The 19,464-nt window shown below is 39.2% G+C and overlaps 1 protein-coding gene across 2 annotated transcripts in view; it reads left to right on the plus strand.

The window, feature by feature from the left end:
• The window catches only part of LOC127446046 (histone-lysine N-methyltransferase SETD5-like), a 135,164-nt gene that overhangs the window by 110,229 nt on the left and 5,471 nt on the right, over positions 1–19,464 (plus strand). For both annotated transcript variants that reach the window (XM_051706664.1, XM_051706666.1), the window contains 6 exons: positions 1,173–1,514; positions 11,098–11,319; positions 11,579–11,699; positions 11,815–12,077; positions 12,196–12,252; positions 18,537–19,022. In XM_051706664.1, the coding sequence (XP_051562624.1) occupies positions 1,173–1,514; positions 11,098–11,319; positions 11,579–11,699; positions 11,815–12,077; positions 12,196–12,252; positions 18,537–19,022 (1,491 nt within the window). The remainder of the gene's footprint in view (positions 1–1,172; positions 1,515–11,097; positions 11,320–11,578; positions 11,700–11,814; positions 12,078–12,195; positions 12,253–18,536; positions 19,023–19,464) is intronic.

Consider the following 19,464-nt stretch of genomic DNA (forward strand, 5'->3'; position numbering starts at 1 on the left):
CACATGGGCCCTGATTTACTAAGATCCCAAATAAAGGGTACTAATTTGCTTGTGCTGTCTATTAAATTGCATGCATGCTTTGTCTTATTCACTAAGTTTGATTTGCTAAGAATATTTCCACAAATAACCACACATGCAAATATGTTGGACACACCATCCAAAAGGAAGCTTTTTTTTTGTATAACTGGCTCACTAAATGCCATTTTTTTAAAATATTTTTTATTTGATATAATGTAGGATATGGCATTTATTATCAATTTAATTTATAGTAGTCTTGTATTTGATTTATACAACAGTTAGTTCCGGTCCTCGAATCTGATTGGAAGAGAGACGTTCCAAGAGTGCTCACACCATCATCACTGGGACACTTTACTGTTTGTTTTATTCCGCTTGTATTCACGGTTTTCCAAACTAATGTGTAAGAGCAGTGCAGATGTGTGAATTTTCATTCTTCCCTGTGAAAATAAAGATTTAAACCAGCAGATGGTGACAAAAGACCATGTGTGTGAGCAAGTTGAGCTGACCTTGACAAACTGCATCAGTCAGTGCATGAATTTCTTTGAAGTCATCCAGAATTCTCTAAACAAAGTTTGTTATTTAGATACATAAACACAAACACACTGCAGTGATGCCTCTATACTGTATATAATTATTTAAATAGGGGTGCAAATAGTAAGAGCAAAAAAGATGCTTTTTGTTGCTATTTGCACTTAGTGTAAATAGCTTCTCTCTATATTAAATTAAATCACTGGTTTTTGGGAATTAATAATCACATTTTCAAAGTTTCTTATACTGTTACACATTGTTTGCTATCATGTGTCTGGATGGCAATAAGGAAACTATATGCTGATGAAGTTATGCATAATAAAAACAGGTTGTAGGCTCCAAATTGGTTATATTGGGGAGGAAACAGGGTGGGAAATAAAGCTTGTGCTTGTACGTGCAATATGTGCAGTGTTTTCCCTAAATCCCTAAATGCGGTTTATAATTGGAATTTTGCGCAGGTTCTGGCGTATGTATGGTTTTATGAATCTGAAAACTTTTGTGCGTACAGTATGCACAATCTCCTTTTTGGATGAAATCATTGCCATGTTTTTTTACATGAGGCCCCAGATACCATATTTGTGACCTCTGACTGTGTGTTTTTACACACTTCATTGTCTCTTCATTAGGACACATCAGCCATTGACTCTGAGAAGCCATCTGCCATGCCAAGCACTGCCCCTAAACTGCAAGCTGCCCGCAGCTCCAAATCGCGTCCCAAGAGCCGGATCTCTAGATACCGCTCCATTTCGTCCCAGCGTGCTCGAAGACAGCGGCAGGCTCTTCCACAGCAGGCAGCAGAGGGAGTTCTGATAGGAGGTGAAGAGGGGTGTACAGGGGCAAGTCTTGGAGAGCATAGACAAGGAGAAGGAACTCTGAGCTCTGGACATCTCCAGGATAGAGACACATATGGAGCCTCCTCTTCAGGGATGGGTAATAAGGCAAATGTCAGATGTCCTAAAACCAAAAAGGTGAGCAACCAAGGTTACCATCAACTTGCACACTAAATTCCAGACTGGTTAATTCTAATGTTTTCCTTAGAGCCCAAGTTTGTTTTTATAAAACAGAATTTGTTATGAAAAATCGTAGCCTAATCGGATTTAAAAACTTATAACTTCCATAGTTGTAAAAATGATAAAGGAGAACGTTTCTGCCAAAATACCACAGTTACTACAGTTGGCGTTATTACAGTAATGGCACAGTGTTTTATCCTCTTCGTCAATGCTGTTAATTAAAATGTTGGTGCTGCCTAGCTGTTTGAGATGTTTGACTTTCCATAAATGTTTACAAACAAACGCTCAGCAGCAGCCCTTCCGGGTTCTTTTAGTGCAGCATTAAAAAAAAAAAACAGGGTCATGTCCACAATAATGTTTTAATTTAAAAACGCATTAATTTGAAAATCAGGACAAAATTTACAAGGTGGCTGCACGCTATTTTCTCTGGCTCAGAAAGTGAATATGGGGACATGTCCTTCAAAAGAATGTAAACATTTCCACTGTGATCCCAGAGGACACGGATATTAGACGCCAAATTATGACGTCAGTTTGTTCCCAGGATGTGTGAATGCGAGCACAGATTCCGGGAAAGCTCTGGCAGTGTAAATGAACAAAATATCACAATGCCAGAACTGTTGCTGGACTTTTCCGGGATTTTTCCAGAATCTCTGTGTGAAAGGGGTTTCAGCGTAATCCATGACATGGTTCAGGGGTGGGTTCCTGGGCCGGTGCGAATTCACAAACTGTTCTGCGTGTTTCCACCGCAGAAAAGGCCATTCCAGGGCAGAAAAACTGATTCCACACCGGCCCCAAAGGCTTGCTGGTTTCCTCACAGGAACCGATTACGTCAGGGGGTGGAGGGTGTGATTATGTTTCGTCACCGGGTAAAATTTACCAAATAACAACAGTAGCTACCATCTGCAGCAGTGTTGGGTAAGTTACTTTAAAAAAGTAATTAATTACTAACTACTAATTACATCTACAGTGTAATGAGATAATTGTACTAATTACTCTGTCTGAAAAGTAATTGCATTACTTATTACTAATTACTTTCTAAAACCCTTATCAACTTCAACCAGATGAAAAAAACAAGGATAGACATGAAACTGTTCTTTTAATTTTTTCAAATAAGTCATATCAAATTAATAAATTAATACATTATTTATGAACTGGCCAAAGAATTTAAGGGGGCAGTGTTAAATTAGAAAATATATATTTTAATATTAGTTGTTAAATTTCGATTTTAAATTCACTATTGTTTTATATAGAATTGTTTCTGTAGTACAGTATTCAACGCAATTACATCAGAAGTAACTGTAATTAAATTACTGAAAATTAAGAGTAATCCCTTTTATCAAAGAAAAAGTAATTTAATTACAGTAATTAATTACTTAATAATGCATTACACCCAACACTGGTCTGCAGCAAGAAGTCCTTCATCACTCTATAACAACAACAATAAAAAAAAAATGTCTGACATCAAAAGTGTTCAGGAAACGCGGACGAAACGAGCATTTGCAAAATGGTCTTCTGCGGAGATCCGAGATAAATAGAGGGATCGCAAAGGGGGGAAAAAAAAGAGTGAGGAGTTACAGCAAGAAATGATGCACGCCCATGTTTGGTGTCCTCTGCAGCTGATCTCAGAAATGTATTAGATTTGTCAACTTTGTGAGCTTTCCTTACACTCTTCTCATCTTATTTTGTGCATTTTTTTGTTCTGTAAGGGGATTTTTGACTAGATACTCACTAAGTTTGGAAGATCACTATCTGTTAAGTAAACCGGTGGGATTCTCAATCAAGACATAAACATAACATTATATGCTATGGCAAAAATCCAAATATAACCATCTGCTACAACAATGTTAATAATGATTCCACTGTTACAGTTTATAGAACTGTATATATTAAGTTAAGCTACATTAAAAAGTTCTTACAAAATAATGTAATTTTGTTACCTGTCGTCTTGAGCGTTGATTTTGTCTCTGGCAATCTTGTTGAGCAGTAATAATGTTGGACTGCATTTCTCTGTATGTTTAAATATTTCCTAAAAAACAGGAGTAAAAGCTGTACACTAACACTGTGGAGCGCCATGTTTGTTTGCGGGCAGGTGAGGTAGTCAGGTAAAACTACCACGTAGCCAAGTAACCCGTTACATCACCGTTCAGGTTTTAAGTCTGTGGAAAAGTGAGGCCGGTTTGCGACAGGCTCCAAATTGCCCCGGCTGCGAACCATTGAAAACCATTGCAATTTCATCGGAAAAGGGCTAACAGTGCTGCTAGACAGGTGCTAAAGAGACATACCAAGCTGAGAGTCAGCACACAAAATTGTTGCTGTGATACTGCTGTTGTTCATGCAGGTTTTGAATGAAATTTTTTTTCTCTCTGCCATTTCTAGAAGACTTGAGATAAAGAAGTAATGATACATAAAACGTTTTTGTTTCAAATGAATCTCTAGATTATACATTACAAATTCCATGCAAATCAGAAAAATGGCCTTGGCTAGGGCAAGTAAAAAAAAAACAGTAGTAGAAAAATGTTCTTGCAGAAATCGAAATCCACATTACGGTTTGATTTGTGGGCACTGAAAGATTCAGAGGAAAGCCATCTATGTCGAGTGTGTGTTTGTGCCTAAATAATGGGTGGGATTTGGGACCATCCCACCAAGTTTGGGGTCTTTGTGATTTTATTGATGCTGACGACCAGACACTTATGGCAGTAAAAGAATAATAATAAGGAAATCAGTATGATAGGGTTCCCGTACTTGGTGCTTGGACCCATAAAATGGCAATAAAATAAAAAAGAATGCATAACATAAGATAAAAAGAGCAGAAGCAATTATGTACAGTGCATCCGGGAAGTATTCACAGCGCTTCACTTTTTCCACATTTTATGTTACAGCCTTATTCCAAAATGGATTAAATTCATTATTTTCTTCAAAATTCTACAAACAATACCCCATAATGACAACGTGAAAGAAGTTTGTTTGAAATCTTTGCAAATTTATTATAAATAAAAAACGGAAAAAAAAAATCACATGTACAAAAATATTCACAGCCTTTGCTCAATTCTTTGTTGACGCACCTTTGGCACCAATTACAGCCTCAAGTCTTTGAGTATGATGCTACAAGCTTGGCACACTTATTTTTGGCCAGTTTCTCCCATTCTTCTTTGCAGGACCTCTCAAGCTCCATCAGGTTGGATGGGGAGCATCAGTGCGCAGCCATTTTCAGATCTCTCCAGAGACGTTCAGTCGGGTTCAAGTCTGGGCTCTGGCTGGGCCCCTCAAGGACATTCACAGAGTTGTCCCGTAGCCACTCCTTTGTTATCTTGGCTGTGTGCTTAGAAGATATCTAAGTTGTCCTGTTGGAAGATGAACCTTCGCCCCAGTCTGAGGTCCAGAGCGCTCTGGAGCAGGTTTTCATCAAGGATGTCTCTGTACATTGCTGCATTCATCTATCCCTCGATCCTGACTAGTCTCCCAGTTCCTGCTGCTGAAAAACATCCCCACAGCATGATGCTGCCACCACCATGCTTAATTGTAGGGATGGTATTGGCCAGGTGATGAGCGGTGCCTGGTTTCCTCCAGACATGACGCTTGCCATTCAGGCCAAAGAGTTCAATCTTTGTTTCTCATGGTCTGAGAGTCCTTCAGGTGCCTTTTGGCAAACTCCAGGCGGGCTGTCATGTGCCTTTTACAGAGGTGTGGCTTCCGTCTGGCCACTCTACCATACAGGCCTGATTGGTGGAGTGCTGCAGAGATGGTTGTTCTTCTGAAAGGTTCTCCTCTCTCCACAGAGAAATGCTGGAGCTCTGTCAGAGTGACCATCGGGTTCTTGGTCACCTCCCTGACTAAGGCCCTTCTCCCCCGATCGCTCAGTTTGGCCGGGCGGCCAGCTCTAGGAAGAGTCCTGGTGGTTCCAAACTTCTTCCATTTACGGATGATGGAGGCCACTGTGCTCATTGGGACCTTCAATGCTGCAGAAATTTTTCTGTACCCTTCCCCAGATCTGTGCCTCGATACAATCCTGTCTCGGAGGTCTACAGACAATTCCTTGGACTTCATGGCTTGGTTTGTGCTCTGACATGCACTGTTAACTGTGGGACCTTATATAGACAGGTGTGTGCCTTTCCAAATCATGTCCAATCAACTGAATTTACCACAGGTGGACTCCAATCAAGTTGTAGAAACATCTCAAGGATGATCAGTGGAAACAGGATCCACCTGAGCTCAATTTTGAGTGTCATGGTAAAGGCCGTTAATACTTATGTACGTGATTTTTTTTTTTTTTTTTTTTCATTTTTTGTTTTTAATAAATTTGCAAAGATTTCAAACAAACTTCTTTCACATTGTCATTATGGGGTATTGTTTGTAGAATTTTGAGGAAAATAATGAATTTAATCCATTTTGGAATAAGGCTGTAACATAACAAAATGTGGAAAAAGTGAAGCGCTGTGAATACTTTCCGGATGCACTGTATAAAGCTGCTAAGAGTAAAATTGTGTCAAAATTATAAGAATGATGTAATTTTTCTCTTATTCCTAGACTTAAGAACAAGTGTTATTAATAAATGTTAATAAGTGTTAAGACTTGGTCTCAGCTCCTAAATTATTTAAGAGCACTTGATACTACTATTCTGATGCTAGTGAAACTTTGTAATGCAGCACTTTTCGTACTGATGTCTTCTTAAGATGAATCACTTATGATGTATTATTCCTCTATTGTAAGTCGCTTTGGATAAAGGCATCTGCCAAATGAATAAATGTAAATGTATGTTTTCTAACCTAGTTAGGAGTAGTGCGACGACGGAGTTATGCAGACACCACACACTCCAACAAGGAAAGAATGTGTTGCACTTACAGTAAATGATAGTGGAATTTTATCTGTGCTTTGGCACGGACAACCTCTGTCAGTGATGTAACTTTACCTTAGTGAAAATGTTTCAATGGGGAAAAAAGCACATTTGAAAAATGGTACAGAACTGCATCTAAAAAAGACCAACCAAAGCCCCTATATATATATATACATACACACAGTTGTGCTCAAAAGTTTGCATACCCTGGAAGAAATTGTGAAATTTTGGCATTGATTTGGAAAATATGACTGATCATGCAAAAAAATTGTCTTTTATTTAAGGATAGTGATCATTTGAAGCCATTTATCATCACATAGTTGTTTGGCTCCTTTTTAAATCATAATGATAACAGAAATCACCCAAATGGCCCTGATCAAAAGTTTACATACCCTTGAATGTTTGGCCTTGTTACAGACACACAAGGTGATACACACAGGTTTAAATGGCAATTTAAGGTTAATTTCCCACACCTGTGGCTTTTTAAATTGCAATTAGTGTCTGTGGATAAATAGTCAATGAGTTTGTTAGCTCTCACGTGGATGCACTGACCAGGCTAGATACTGAGCCATGGGTAGCAGAAAAGAACTGTCAAAAGATCTGCGTAACAAGGTAATGTAACTTTATAAAGATGGAAAAGGATATAAAAAGATATCCAAAGCCTTGAAAATGCCAGTCAGTACTGTTCAATCACTTATTAAGAAGTGAAAAATTCAGGGATCTTTTGATACCAAGCCAAAGTCAGGTAGACCAAGAAAGAATTCAGCCACAACTGCCAGAAGAAATGTTCGGGATACAAAGAAAAACCCACTGGTAACCTCAGGAGAAATACAGGCTGTTCTGGAAAAAGACAGTGTGGTTGTTTCAAGGAGCACAATACGACGATACTTGAACAAAAATGAGCTGCATGGTCAAGTTGCCAGAAAGAAGCTTTTACTGTGCCAACGACACAAAAAAGCCTGGTTACAATATGCCCGACAACACCTTGACACGCCTCACAGCTTCTGGCACACTGTAATTTGGAGTGACGAGACCAAAATAGAGCTTCATGGTCACAACCATAAGAGCTATGTTTGGAGAGGGGTCAACAAGGCCTATAGTGAAAAGAATACCATCCCCACTATGAAGCATGGTGGTGGCTCACTGATGTTTTGGGGGTGTGTGAGCTCTAAAGGCACGGGGAATCTTGTGAAAATTGATGGCAAGATGAATGCAGCATGTTATCAGAAAATACTGTCAGACAATTTGCATTCTTTTGCACGAAAGCTGCGCATGGGACGCTCTTGGACTTTCCAGCATGACAATGACCCTAAGCACAAGGCCAAGTTGACCCTCCAGTGGTTACAGCAGAAAAAAATTATTAAAATGGCCATCACAGTCTCCTGACCTTAATATCATCGAGCCACTCTGGGGAGATCTCAAACGTGCGGTTCATGCAAGACGACCAAAGACTTTGCATGACCTGGAGGCATTTTGCCAAGAAGAATGGGCAGCTATACCACCCGCAAGAATTTGGGGCCTCATAGACAACTATTACAAAAGACTGCACGCTGTCATTGATGCTATAAATGCAATAACACAATAAACAGTATTAAGAACTAAGGGTATGCAGGTCATTTCATTTTTTTCTTTGTTGCCATGTTTTGTTTTATGATTGTGCCATTCTGTTATAACCTACAGTTGAATATGAATCCCATAAGAAATAAAAGAAATGTGTTTTGCCTGCTCACTCATGTTTTCTTTAAAAATGGTACATATATTACCGATTCTCCAAGGGTATGCAAACTTTTGAGCACAACTGTATATACAAAATTCTCCAAGGGTCTGCAGACTTTTGAGCACAACTGTATACAGTGCTCAAAAAGTGAAAAAAACCAACATGATTTCACAATAGCCCATTTGGTGGCAACATGCATGTACAATGCAGATATCCCAAAATATTGTGGAGCCCTCTGACGAGGAGGAGGGCTGGGCCGTGAGTGCACACGGCTGGCCCCCAATTGGGCTAATCAGCCGAGGAGAGGGATAAAGCCGAGCTGGTTGCGGCAGTTCGGGAGAGAGAGAGCCACACGCAGCTGCCGTGTTTGTGTTTTTAAGTTTTCATTAAAATATTACTTTGATGCTTCATCCGGTTCCTGCCTCCTTGCCCATCCTTTATATTGTTACATTGGTGCCGAAACCTGGGAAGGAGGAGGGATGTGCTATCGTAGAGTCCTCGCCACTGCCGTCCCCCGAAGGAGCAGCCGTCGTCGCTGCTGGACGCGGAGGAACGGCCACCGTCCACGAGGGGAGGAGGGCTTGTTGCCGGCCGCATGGAGCGGTGGAGCCGCTGCCAGGGGCAGAGGGGCTCGCTACCGGCCACCAGAACGCAGAGGGATGTTCCATCCACCAGGGGTTGGAGGACTCGCTGCTGTCCGCCCGGGGAGGAGCGGCTGTCGTACGCCAGAGGGTGGAGGAGTGGTCGAGGACTAGGAGACGGCATGTCTGGGAACCAGTGTGCAATATTTTTTTTCTCTCACTGTCACTCCGCCTAGCTCTTTCCCTCCCCCCTTTTCCCTCCCCTTGTCTCCCTCTCAGGTCTCGAAAGGTGGGGAAAGTCTGCCGGCGGGGCGGGGCGGGGGGGAGGTGTACATCATGCCGGGAGTTCCCTGGCCTGAGGCAAAGGAGGGAGGAGTGTGACGAGGAGGAGGGCAGGCCCGGGCCATGAGTGCACACAGCCGGCTCCCAATCGAGCTAATCAGCTGAGGAGAGGGATAAAGCCGAGCCGGATGTGGCAGTTTGGGAGAGAGAGAGCCACATGCAGCTGCCATTTGTGTTTTGTGTCTTTTTAAGTTTTCATTAAAATATGACTTTTATGCTTTGTCTGGTTCCCGCCGCCTCCTTGCTCATCCTTTATTGTTACAAGCCCATTGACTCTGCCCTGAAAAGCAAAGTGGCTCATATATGTACTTACATAAAGATGTAAAAAATGCTAAGGTAACCTGAAATATATGCAAATTGGCCTTAGTTCAAATATAACAGAAATACTAGTGCTATGCATAATCATTTAAAAATAATTTAATTGCTGTTCGCTCCTTCAAGAACACAATTCAGCGACAGTTAGGAAAAAGCGCTTCAAGTTGGAGTATGATGACTTGACAGAATGCATCCCCATTGTCCCCTACATACTAGATCCCCGCTTCAAACATCTTTAGTTCATCCCAAAGAGCATGAGAGGGGCTGCCCGTAACCATCTGAACAAGCTGCTGCAAGAGGAGGGGAACTGCCTGCAGCTACAGGTAGTCTAGAATAAGCTAAATATGTTCAGACATTGTTAACATTTAGCTACGTAATGACGTCACGACTTGTCAAATTCGACTTGACTAATGGCCTCGACTTGTCGACTATTAAAAAATAAGTCATTGTGCAGCCCCTATCTAGTACATTTGATATTGTCTCGATATAGCCAACATTTTACAAATTTGTAGCAAGCGTGAGTCTGGTGAAACAGGTAAGTTCTATTTAATAATTTGCAGAGTTAAAAGTAATGTTACATTATTGCATTATTGCGCTCTGACAACTCTCACACTCACACACACTTAATGCACACAGGGTGAAAGATCACATACTCATGGTTAAAATGAAAATTGATGTGCAGTATCAGATACACAGAATGAATTACAACTATAGAAAGCATGTCAACAAACCCAAATTGGCAGTTTTGGGTCACCCAACTGGAGTAGCTACTGCTAATTTAGTTGCTAGCTACTTTGTAACTACCTTGGACAATACCAAGAATACCATTGTGAAATCAGTAGTTCATTGTATCTTTAAAATATAAAATAAAAACATTAAATATAATGTTAAACTAGTACTTGATTTTGTTACTGTTCTTGACAGATGTTCCGACAACAGAGACAACAAGGCGCGAATCTGATGGATGGAACCTATTTTTAGCTCAAGGGATGCATGATATCCTAAAATCCTAAATCCAAACTGTTGAAGCAGTTTGAAGTGAATATCAACTATAAAATTCTTGCAAGTTATACGTTATACATTAGGAACAAATGCACTGTGCAATCCAGTGGGCCATGCAGACAATTGGTCTGCATTGTTCAATTGGTAAGCACTTCCCATATAAAATATATGTACAGATCTGAAGATGGAGAGACACTCATGTTAGAGGAATTAATTGCATCAAATAATAGTTTGCATTAAATCATTTGCTAATTTTAATGCAGAAAAAGCCATTTCAATGAGGCTATCACTATAGAACAACCAAATCCACTGCTCTGTACCAGATATGCCTAGCCTCAGAACTCATAATATTTACTTATTTTCTTGCACTGACAGTATGTTCTGGAGTTAATAAAATATTGTTCATAGCTAGCTATAGTAAGAATTCTGCTGAACTAGTAGTAACATATGGCAATAAATCACTGTTGATGACTGTACCTTCTCTTAATGTTCCTTTAGGTTTTTTCCATATTGGTTTATTGGCTTTTTTCTTTCTATTTTTTTGCCCTCTTAGGGCAGTGTGCAATTTACATAACAGTATAATTAGAGGATGAGTCACAGTGCAAGCAGTTTTTCAATGTTATTGGACCATTGGCCCTATTTTAATTTTAAACAAATCAGAATTTAGCTGAAATCATAGTGGTCAGCTGTATTACAGATCTGTAAATGTACATATAACATTGATCAATCTCTCTCTCTCTCTCTCTCTCTCAGTATGTGGTAACAGAGTGGGTAGAGGAGTCTTTTGCAAGCCCCTTACGCATCACCACTGACCCCACAGTTCTGGCCACCACCCTTAACATGCTGCCAGGACTATCTCATTCACCTTTCATCTGTACTACACCCAAACACTATGTTCGCTTTGGTTCACCCTTTAACCATGAAAGACGCCGACGACCACTTATCGTTGATCCCTCATATGGTTCTTGCAAGAAGGTGAGAACGTTTTGCAAAACAAGTGCATTTAACCACTTTGCTGTCTTGTTAAAATTTACTTCAATTTGTAGTCTTATATAGCTGAGAGTGTTTTACCTTGTTTTTTTTATTGAATTTGGATTTCACTGAAAATGTTCAGGTTTAATGTTACCACAATTGCCCAGACTTGGTGGTCTCACCATAAACTACTGTTTTATATTGTGTTTTGTTTATTGTAGTTACACATACAGTGTGCTTTTGTTCATGTCTGTCTGAGCAGAGGTGGATGAAACAAGCACTGGATGAGAGCATGTTATCTGGTCCCTTGGAAGATGGAACAGAGTCCAATTCTTCCCAAAAAAGTAACACCAGCCATAGCAGCTCTCTTCCGTTCAGACCTGGTAACGGCTTTCTCTACTGTTAAGACAGTAGAATATTAATTGCATGCCTTGGTACCATATATCTGTATTTTAAACATTGTATTTATTATATTCTTTGATCTTGCCTTTCTTTCAGAGCTGACCAGACCATTTAAGAAGAGGAGGTTAAAGTATGCATCAGAAATGGCACCTCCACCCTTTGAACTGTTGTTGCGACCATTGTCCCCCATCACCCCACCACTGTCCACTGAACTTCCTGTGACGTCTCTTCATCCGCTCCTGACTCCTTGCCCACTCTATTTAGGTGGTGAGGTAGAAGGGCAGAATGACAGAGTGCTTTCCTACTCCCCTCACACATCACTGCCAGCCAGCCGCTGCAATACACCTCTTCAGTTTGAGGTGCACTCACATAAAATGGCTTGACTGCTCTTTTGCTTCCCCAGCTTGTTTTTATTTACTGTAGTCATATAGAACATATTATTGTATCTTGATATTACATGACTGTTATTTTCCACAGAACATCTCTTCTCCTGAGGCCTCTCCTTTGCACAGATCAGAATCTCTGACTCCAGAAGTAAGTCTCAGTGGTTAAAGACATACTCAAATATAATAAATACAAGTTATTAGCATTTCATTAACATTTATTTTCTTGACAGACGTTTAAGTCTAAACATTGCTAAACATTTAACTGGCAGGTACCAATAATAATAATAAAACCCAGAAATTGATCTCCTTCTAGATGGTCTAAGCCTTAGATGGCATGCCCATGGAACGTTTACTGACTATCTGATGCATATTGCACTCAAAAATTGCTTTCTGAAAAAATGTGGTATGATTGGAATCTTATCACATTTCCTCTGGTTAGGACACAATGTAAATGGTCACTATATAAAAAAAAAAAAAACATCTGTGCTTGGTTACTAGGGATCTGCACGGTAACTGTTTGTAATATTCTGTTAACCGCGAGGGTTCACGATCGATTATTTGGTAAATTTTTTGGGCTCTAAAGAACATTTATTGTAATGGATATGCATCAAACTCTAATCAACATAGAAGGGAATAAAGTCCACAGTGAGCTATGAGCCTAAATAGAACAATACACAGATCTTCATATGATAAAATCACAATAAAAATCAAACTGTCACTGCCTGCAACATAGTATTCTTAACCAATGGAAAATACGTAATTTAAGTGATGATAATCTGATATGTGCTATACCTCTGCAGGTTGAGAGTGAACACTAGTGTTGTCATTTGCACGGCGTTACACTGCTGCAGTTTGTTAGCCTTTGGATGCTTAGTTTTTTAAATAGTTTAACATTTAACTGTGGAACTAGTGTCTGCACACCAGAACAAAAGGTAAAAACATTGGCTTACCATTTATCAAGCACTGAAACTTTGCCAGGATAAAAATAAATCTGGAATCATGTGTAACAGTGTAACAATCAAATGAAGTCTTCTTTGCAACCTGAACTTCTTCAGAATGTGAAATCTTTGTGACACCTGCACTAAAAAAGCTAGATGCAGCGCAATAAATGGTGAAACAGAATGCAGGTGTCTCGAGATGAGTTTATAAATATTGAAGTTCTTTTTAACTTAACACTGTGTCTACCAAATGTGGCGGTTCTGTGCGAGACACTGAAAAAAAGTGAGATGTGGCGGAACTTGCAAAGATGTCCATCCAGCGCATTTATAGAGAAAAACCATTGAACATTGCACGCACGCAAAAACACGTGTGAACTGCCTCTAACTCCCCCTATACTTGAAAAATTTACCCGAATCTGGCCTAAAACTCGATGGTTAGATGGGGATTGTCTGACTCAGATCGGGTTGAAGACACCTTTTGCACGTGTAGAATAACCGAATAGTGATTTTGGTATTCGAATACAGGCACGTCTTATGGTTAACCGTATACATGCATCAACTATCCATGCACATCCCTATTGGTTACTTTATGCAGGGGCTTTGGACAGGGGGAAATAGTGTACCTGAGTAACAGGGGCCCTAACTGGAGGGGGGCCCACAGAAAGGCTATATTGATATTCTATGATATTATCATGAAACATTGTATATAGTAATAACATGCTATTGGTAGGAATAAAACATCGCTCAGTTTTCTATACGTAAAAATGGGGAATTCCCCAAATCTGCCTTATCGCCTTCCATTTTACTTATAAGAAGAAAGGTCAGCCCTACGTCAACATACACTGTAAAAAAAATAGTTGTTGAGCAAACTTAAAAAATCAAGGCAACATGATGCAGTAAGATTTAAGTTCTCTCAACAACTCTCTAAATAATTGTCCTAAGTAACATTGTTTACAGGCAGATTGTTTCAATTTTAATCGACTATATCACAATTCCAGTGGGTCAGAAGTTTACATACAAAGATAACTGTGCCTGTAAGCAGCTTGGAAAATTCCAGAAAATTATATCAAGCCTTTAGACAATTAGCCAATTAGCTTCTGATAGGAGGTGTACTGAATTGGAGGTGTACCTGTGGATGTATTTTAAGGCCTACCTTCAAACTCAGTGCTTGACATCATGGGAAAATCAAAAGAAAGCCAAGACCTCAGAAAAAAATTTGTGGACCTCCACAAGTCTGGTTCATCCTTTGGAACAATTTCCAAATGCCCAAAGGTACCACCTTCATCTGTACAAACAATAGTACGCAAGTATAAACACCATGGGACCACGCTGCCATCATACCGCTCAGGAAGGAGACGCAGTCTGTCTCCTAGAGATGAATGTAGTTTGGTGCGAAAAGTGCAAATCAATCCCAAAACAACAGCAAAGGACTTTGTGAAGATGCTAGAGGAAACAGGTATACAAGTATATATATCCACAGTAAAACGAGTCCTATATTGACATAACCTAAAAGGCTGCTCAGCAAGGAAGAAGCCACTGCTCCAAAACCAACATAAAAAAGCCAGACTACAGTTTGCAAGTGCACATGGGGACAAAGATCTTACTTTTTTGGAGAAATGTCCTCTGGTCTAATGAAACAAAAATAACCATCATTATGTTTGGAGGAAAAAGGGTGAGGCTTGCAAGCCAAAGAACACCATTCCAACCGTTAAGCATGGGAGTGGCAGCATCATGTTGTGGGGGTGCTTTGCTGCAGGAGGGACTGGTGCGCTACACAAAATAGATGGCATCATGAGGAAGGAAATTTATGTGGATATATCGAAGCAACAATTCAAGATATCAGCCAGGAAGTTAAAGTTCGGTCTCAAATGGGTCTTACAAATGGACAATGACCCCAAGCATGCCTCCAAAGTTGTGGCAAAATGGCTTAAGGACAATAAAGTCAAGGTATTGGAGTGGCCGTCACAAAGCCGTGACCTCAATCCGATAGAAAATTTGTGGGCAGAGCTGAAAAAGCATGTGCGAGCAAGGAGGCCTACAAACCTGACTCAGTTACACCAGTTCTGTCTGGAGGAATGGGCCAGAATTCCAGCAACTTATTGTGAAAAGCTTGTGAAAGGCTACCCAAAACATTTCACCCAAGTAGTGGTAGTGTAACAGAAAAATAACAGACCCAGCTGTCATGACATGCACGCTGCTTGTTCTGAGTAATTGACTCATTCATTGAAAGGGGCGTGTTCAAAATAATAGCAGTGTGGAGTTTAATTAGAGAATTCATTCATTCTGTGAAAAAAAAGGTGTCATTAATTGTCCTTTATTAAGGAAGAAGGGAAGCAAATGTTTCACACATTGTTATAAAATATATTTCCTTCTGAATTGCTAAGTAAAATGGGCCATTCCAAACATTGTTCGGAGGAACAACGTAATTTGATTCAAAAGTTGATTGGAGAGGGGAAAATGTATAAAGAAGTGCAGCAAATTATAGGATGCTCAGCTAAATTTACCTCAAATGCTTTAAAATGGCAACAAAAACCCAAAACACGCGAAGAAAACGAGCAACTACTGTTAAAACGGATCGAAGAATAGTCAGAATGGCAAAGATTCAGCCAATCATCACCTCCAGAAAGATCAAAGATGATCTAAAATTACCTGTAAGTACTGTTACAGTCAGAAGACGTTTTGATCAAAGCTAAGCTATCAGCAAGAAGCCCCTGTGAAGCACCATTGTTGAAAAAACGGCATGTGCAGAATTGGTTAAAATTTGCCAAGGAACACTTTGATTGGCCCAAAGAGAAATGGCGTAACAATCTGTGGACTGATGAGAGTAAAATTGTTCTTTTCGGTCTAGTTGTCATCGACCGTATGTCAGGCGACCCCCGGGTACTGAATTCAAGCCACAGTACATTGTGAAGACAGTGAAGCATGGTGGTGCAAAAATCATGGTATGGGGATGTTTTTCATACTATGGTGTACACCAGGGATAATGGATCAGTTTGAATACATTAAAATACTTGAAGAGATTATGTTGCCTATGCCGAAGAGGAAATGCCCCTGAAATGGGTGTTTCAACAAGACAATGACCCCAAACACACATGTAAGCGAGCAACATCTTAGTTCCAGACAAAAAAGGATTGAGGTAATGGAGTGGCCAGCTCAATCCCCTGACCTCAACCCCATTGAAAACTTGTGGGGTGACATTAAAAATGCAGTTTCTGAAGCAAAACCCAAAAATTCACAGGAACTGTGTAATGTAGTTCGTTCATCCTGGGCTGAAATACCTGTTTCGAGGTGCCAGATGTTGCTTGACTCAATGCAACGCAGATGCGCAGCAGTTATCAAAAACAATGGTTATACAACTAAATATTGAGTTTGAAGAGAAAAATGTCAACACTGCTATTTTTTTGAACAGATTAATATTCCTTTGCTTCCTGTAAAAGAATAACGCAGACTTGATATGTGTTAATGCTTTGATTTGGAATTGAATGTGTAATATTTCCACTACATTTGAAATATGGAAATAAAAGGTATTAAAAAATATTTGCACTTTATTCACTTTTATTAACGCACTGCTATTTATTTGAAGAGAACTGTAAACTTCTGACCCACTGGGAATGTAATGAAAGAAATAAAAGCTGAAATATTATATAATCATTTTCTCTACTATTATTCTGACATTTCACATTCTTAAAATAAAGTAGTTATCCTAACTTACATAAGACAGGGAATGTTTTCTACGATTAAATGTCAGGAATTGTGAAAAACTGAGTTTAAATATATTTGGCTAAGGTGTATGTCAATTTCTGACTTCAACTGTAAATACAATTGATTGACATAGAAACACAATAGACCGGGGGCCTCATGCATTTTCTAACATGTTTTACCTCAGTAGAAAATTTACCATCAGACATTTCTAGGAAGTTTTTTTCTCTAAAACTTCATGACATATTCCTGAATATTTCGCACAGTAAGCCACCATCAGAATAGCTTGTGGAACAAAATCATTATGGTGTATCTTATTTTTTCTGGGGGATGCAGTACATTAAAAAAAAAGAAAATTCAGTTTTATGGCTTGTAAGAAATATTTTTAAATAAATATTTATAAAGAAATTATAATAAGTATTAAAATTTGTTTTATAATATTTTAAGTTAATTTTGGGCCCTGTGTAAATGTCAATTAGCAAGTTAGTTTTTTCTAAAATTACCTGAGTTGTAATGCCCCAGAGATCTTATAGTGACTTTGCCAACAGGAAAATTCTTACATTTTATAAATGTAGAGGCTTTTTTTTTTTTTTTTTTTTTTTAAATATATATAAGTAGGCAGTTATATATACTTGATTTAAAGAATATTTGTGTTTGAAAAAAAAAAAAAAAACAGCTGTGAATTACTTTAAAAAAAAAAAAAAAAAAAAAAAAAAAAAACTTGTTGAGAATACCTTCTAGTTTTTGTCATAATTTCTGCAACAGTCATCTTTAGAAATGTAAAGTGTTAGTTTACCCAAAAATGAAAATTCTCTAATCATTTACTCACCTTCATCATCCCAGATGTGTATGACTTTATTTCTTCTGCAGAACACATTTGAAGTAAAATAGAAAAATATCTTAGCTCAGTAGGTCCTTAAAATGCAAGTGGATGGTGATCCGAAATTTGAAGCTCCAAAAAGAACAGACAGTCAGCATAAACGTCATCCTTACGACTCCACTGGTTAAATTAATGTCTTCTAAAGCGAAACGATTGCTATTGCTGCGATAAAGATCAATATTTAAGTACTTTTTAACTTAAATCATCACTGCCGGTAAGCAGCAGTACACGCGTGACATAATTGCGTTGGCATGTTTAGGCGAGGACAGATGCACATGCGACACAACCGGAAGAGCAGCGCTGTTTACAGCTGAGTAGGGGGAACACTCTACAGAGCTTCATTGGTTTTGGTTTGATCTGTATTTGTATCTGTTTGTTTACTAACAATGGGGCATTTTTGTGCTCATCCTGGATGTCTCAACCAAGAGAAAAACATGAGATTACATCCATAACATGCCAACACGAATACGTCACACGAGAGACTGCATGAACTCTGCCCTTTTGTGAATGCGCATACTGCTGCTGACCGGAAGCGATGATGTATTGTTAAAAAGTGCTTAAATATTGATATTTTTTGCACAAAGTGATCGTTTTGTTTAAGAAGACATTGATTTAACCAGTGGAGTCGTATGGATGACGTTTATGCTGACTGTTTGTAGTTTTTGGAGCTTCAAAGTTCTGATACCCATCCACTTGCATTTTAAGGACCTACAGAGCTAAGATATTCTTCTATTTTACTTCAAATGTGTTCTGATGAAGAAATTAAGACATTCACATCTGGGATGACGAATTTTTGGGTGAACTTTCCCTCGAATGAGTGTTAATCAATAATGAATTAGTCTAGGTGTGTTTTTTTTTTTTTTTTTTCTTCTCTGATTTAATAATTTTAAATTACAAAAAACAATTTCTCCTTAGCCAAGTTTGCGTCCAGACTTCACTTTACGGGTCACAGCTTTTCCAGACCTTTCTTCAAGCCTGGAAAGCCCTGCTCCAGTGTCAGATGACTTATCACTTGCTGCTCCAGACTCCTTGAATGGATCCAGAGGTGGGACTCCCCACAGTTCAGCTCTTGTGCCCACTATAGGTGACTCTTCCCTGGTTTCAAATGCCACTGAGGCACAGGGCCAAGAGCAGGCCTTTAGGACAGAATTTAATCTAATTTACGCCTGCTCTCCTCTCAATGCCAATCTGCCCACTGGGCCTGTAAGTGACAAACACTTCCAACAATCAGAGGGAAGCTTTTCCATGGCTGACTCTGACTTCAGCACAGTGTGTAGCCAGGGGCTGCTGATGGAGGCGGGGTCTGGCTCTCTCTCACCATATACGGACGCACAGTTTGGAGGCGGATATTCAGAGAGCAGCACATCCCCTCACCCCAACAATGCACCACAGAAGAAGAAGGCAAGTCATTCTGCCACAATAGTTTCTATATACAAGTTGTTTGTATTAACTTTGCTCTCTAAAAATCCAAGAAACCACAACAAAACAAAAAGCAACATGCATATTATTGTTACCCCACATAATACTTAAAGAACCAAGGTGGTTCTCCCTTTTACATCACCCCACTTCTACAAATGTAACTAATGGATAGGAATTTTTTTTAACTATGAGTAATATGAAATAATTAAAACTCCTAGATTATAAACCCAAATTTATTATTCAAAGAATATCTCAGAGGCAATTTTTATTTTATTTTTACCTTTCTTTCAGCAGTATTTCTTACATACCTGTACACCTAATCCATGAACTACTGTCCTCTATCTGGCATGAATCTTTCTTGCTCTATTCTTCTCTTTCTCTTTCACTTCTTCGCCCTTAAAACTCTTGCATCATTTTTTGTTTC

The sequence above is a fragment of the Myxocyprinus asiaticus genome, chromosome 9 (genome assembly GCF_019703515.2).
Source record: "Myxocyprinus asiaticus isolate MX2 ecotype Aquarium Trade chromosome 9, UBuf_Myxa_2, whole genome shotgun sequence".
Lineage (NCBI taxonomy): Eukaryota > Metazoa > Chordata > Actinopteri > Cypriniformes > Catostomidae > Myxocyprinus > Myxocyprinus asiaticus.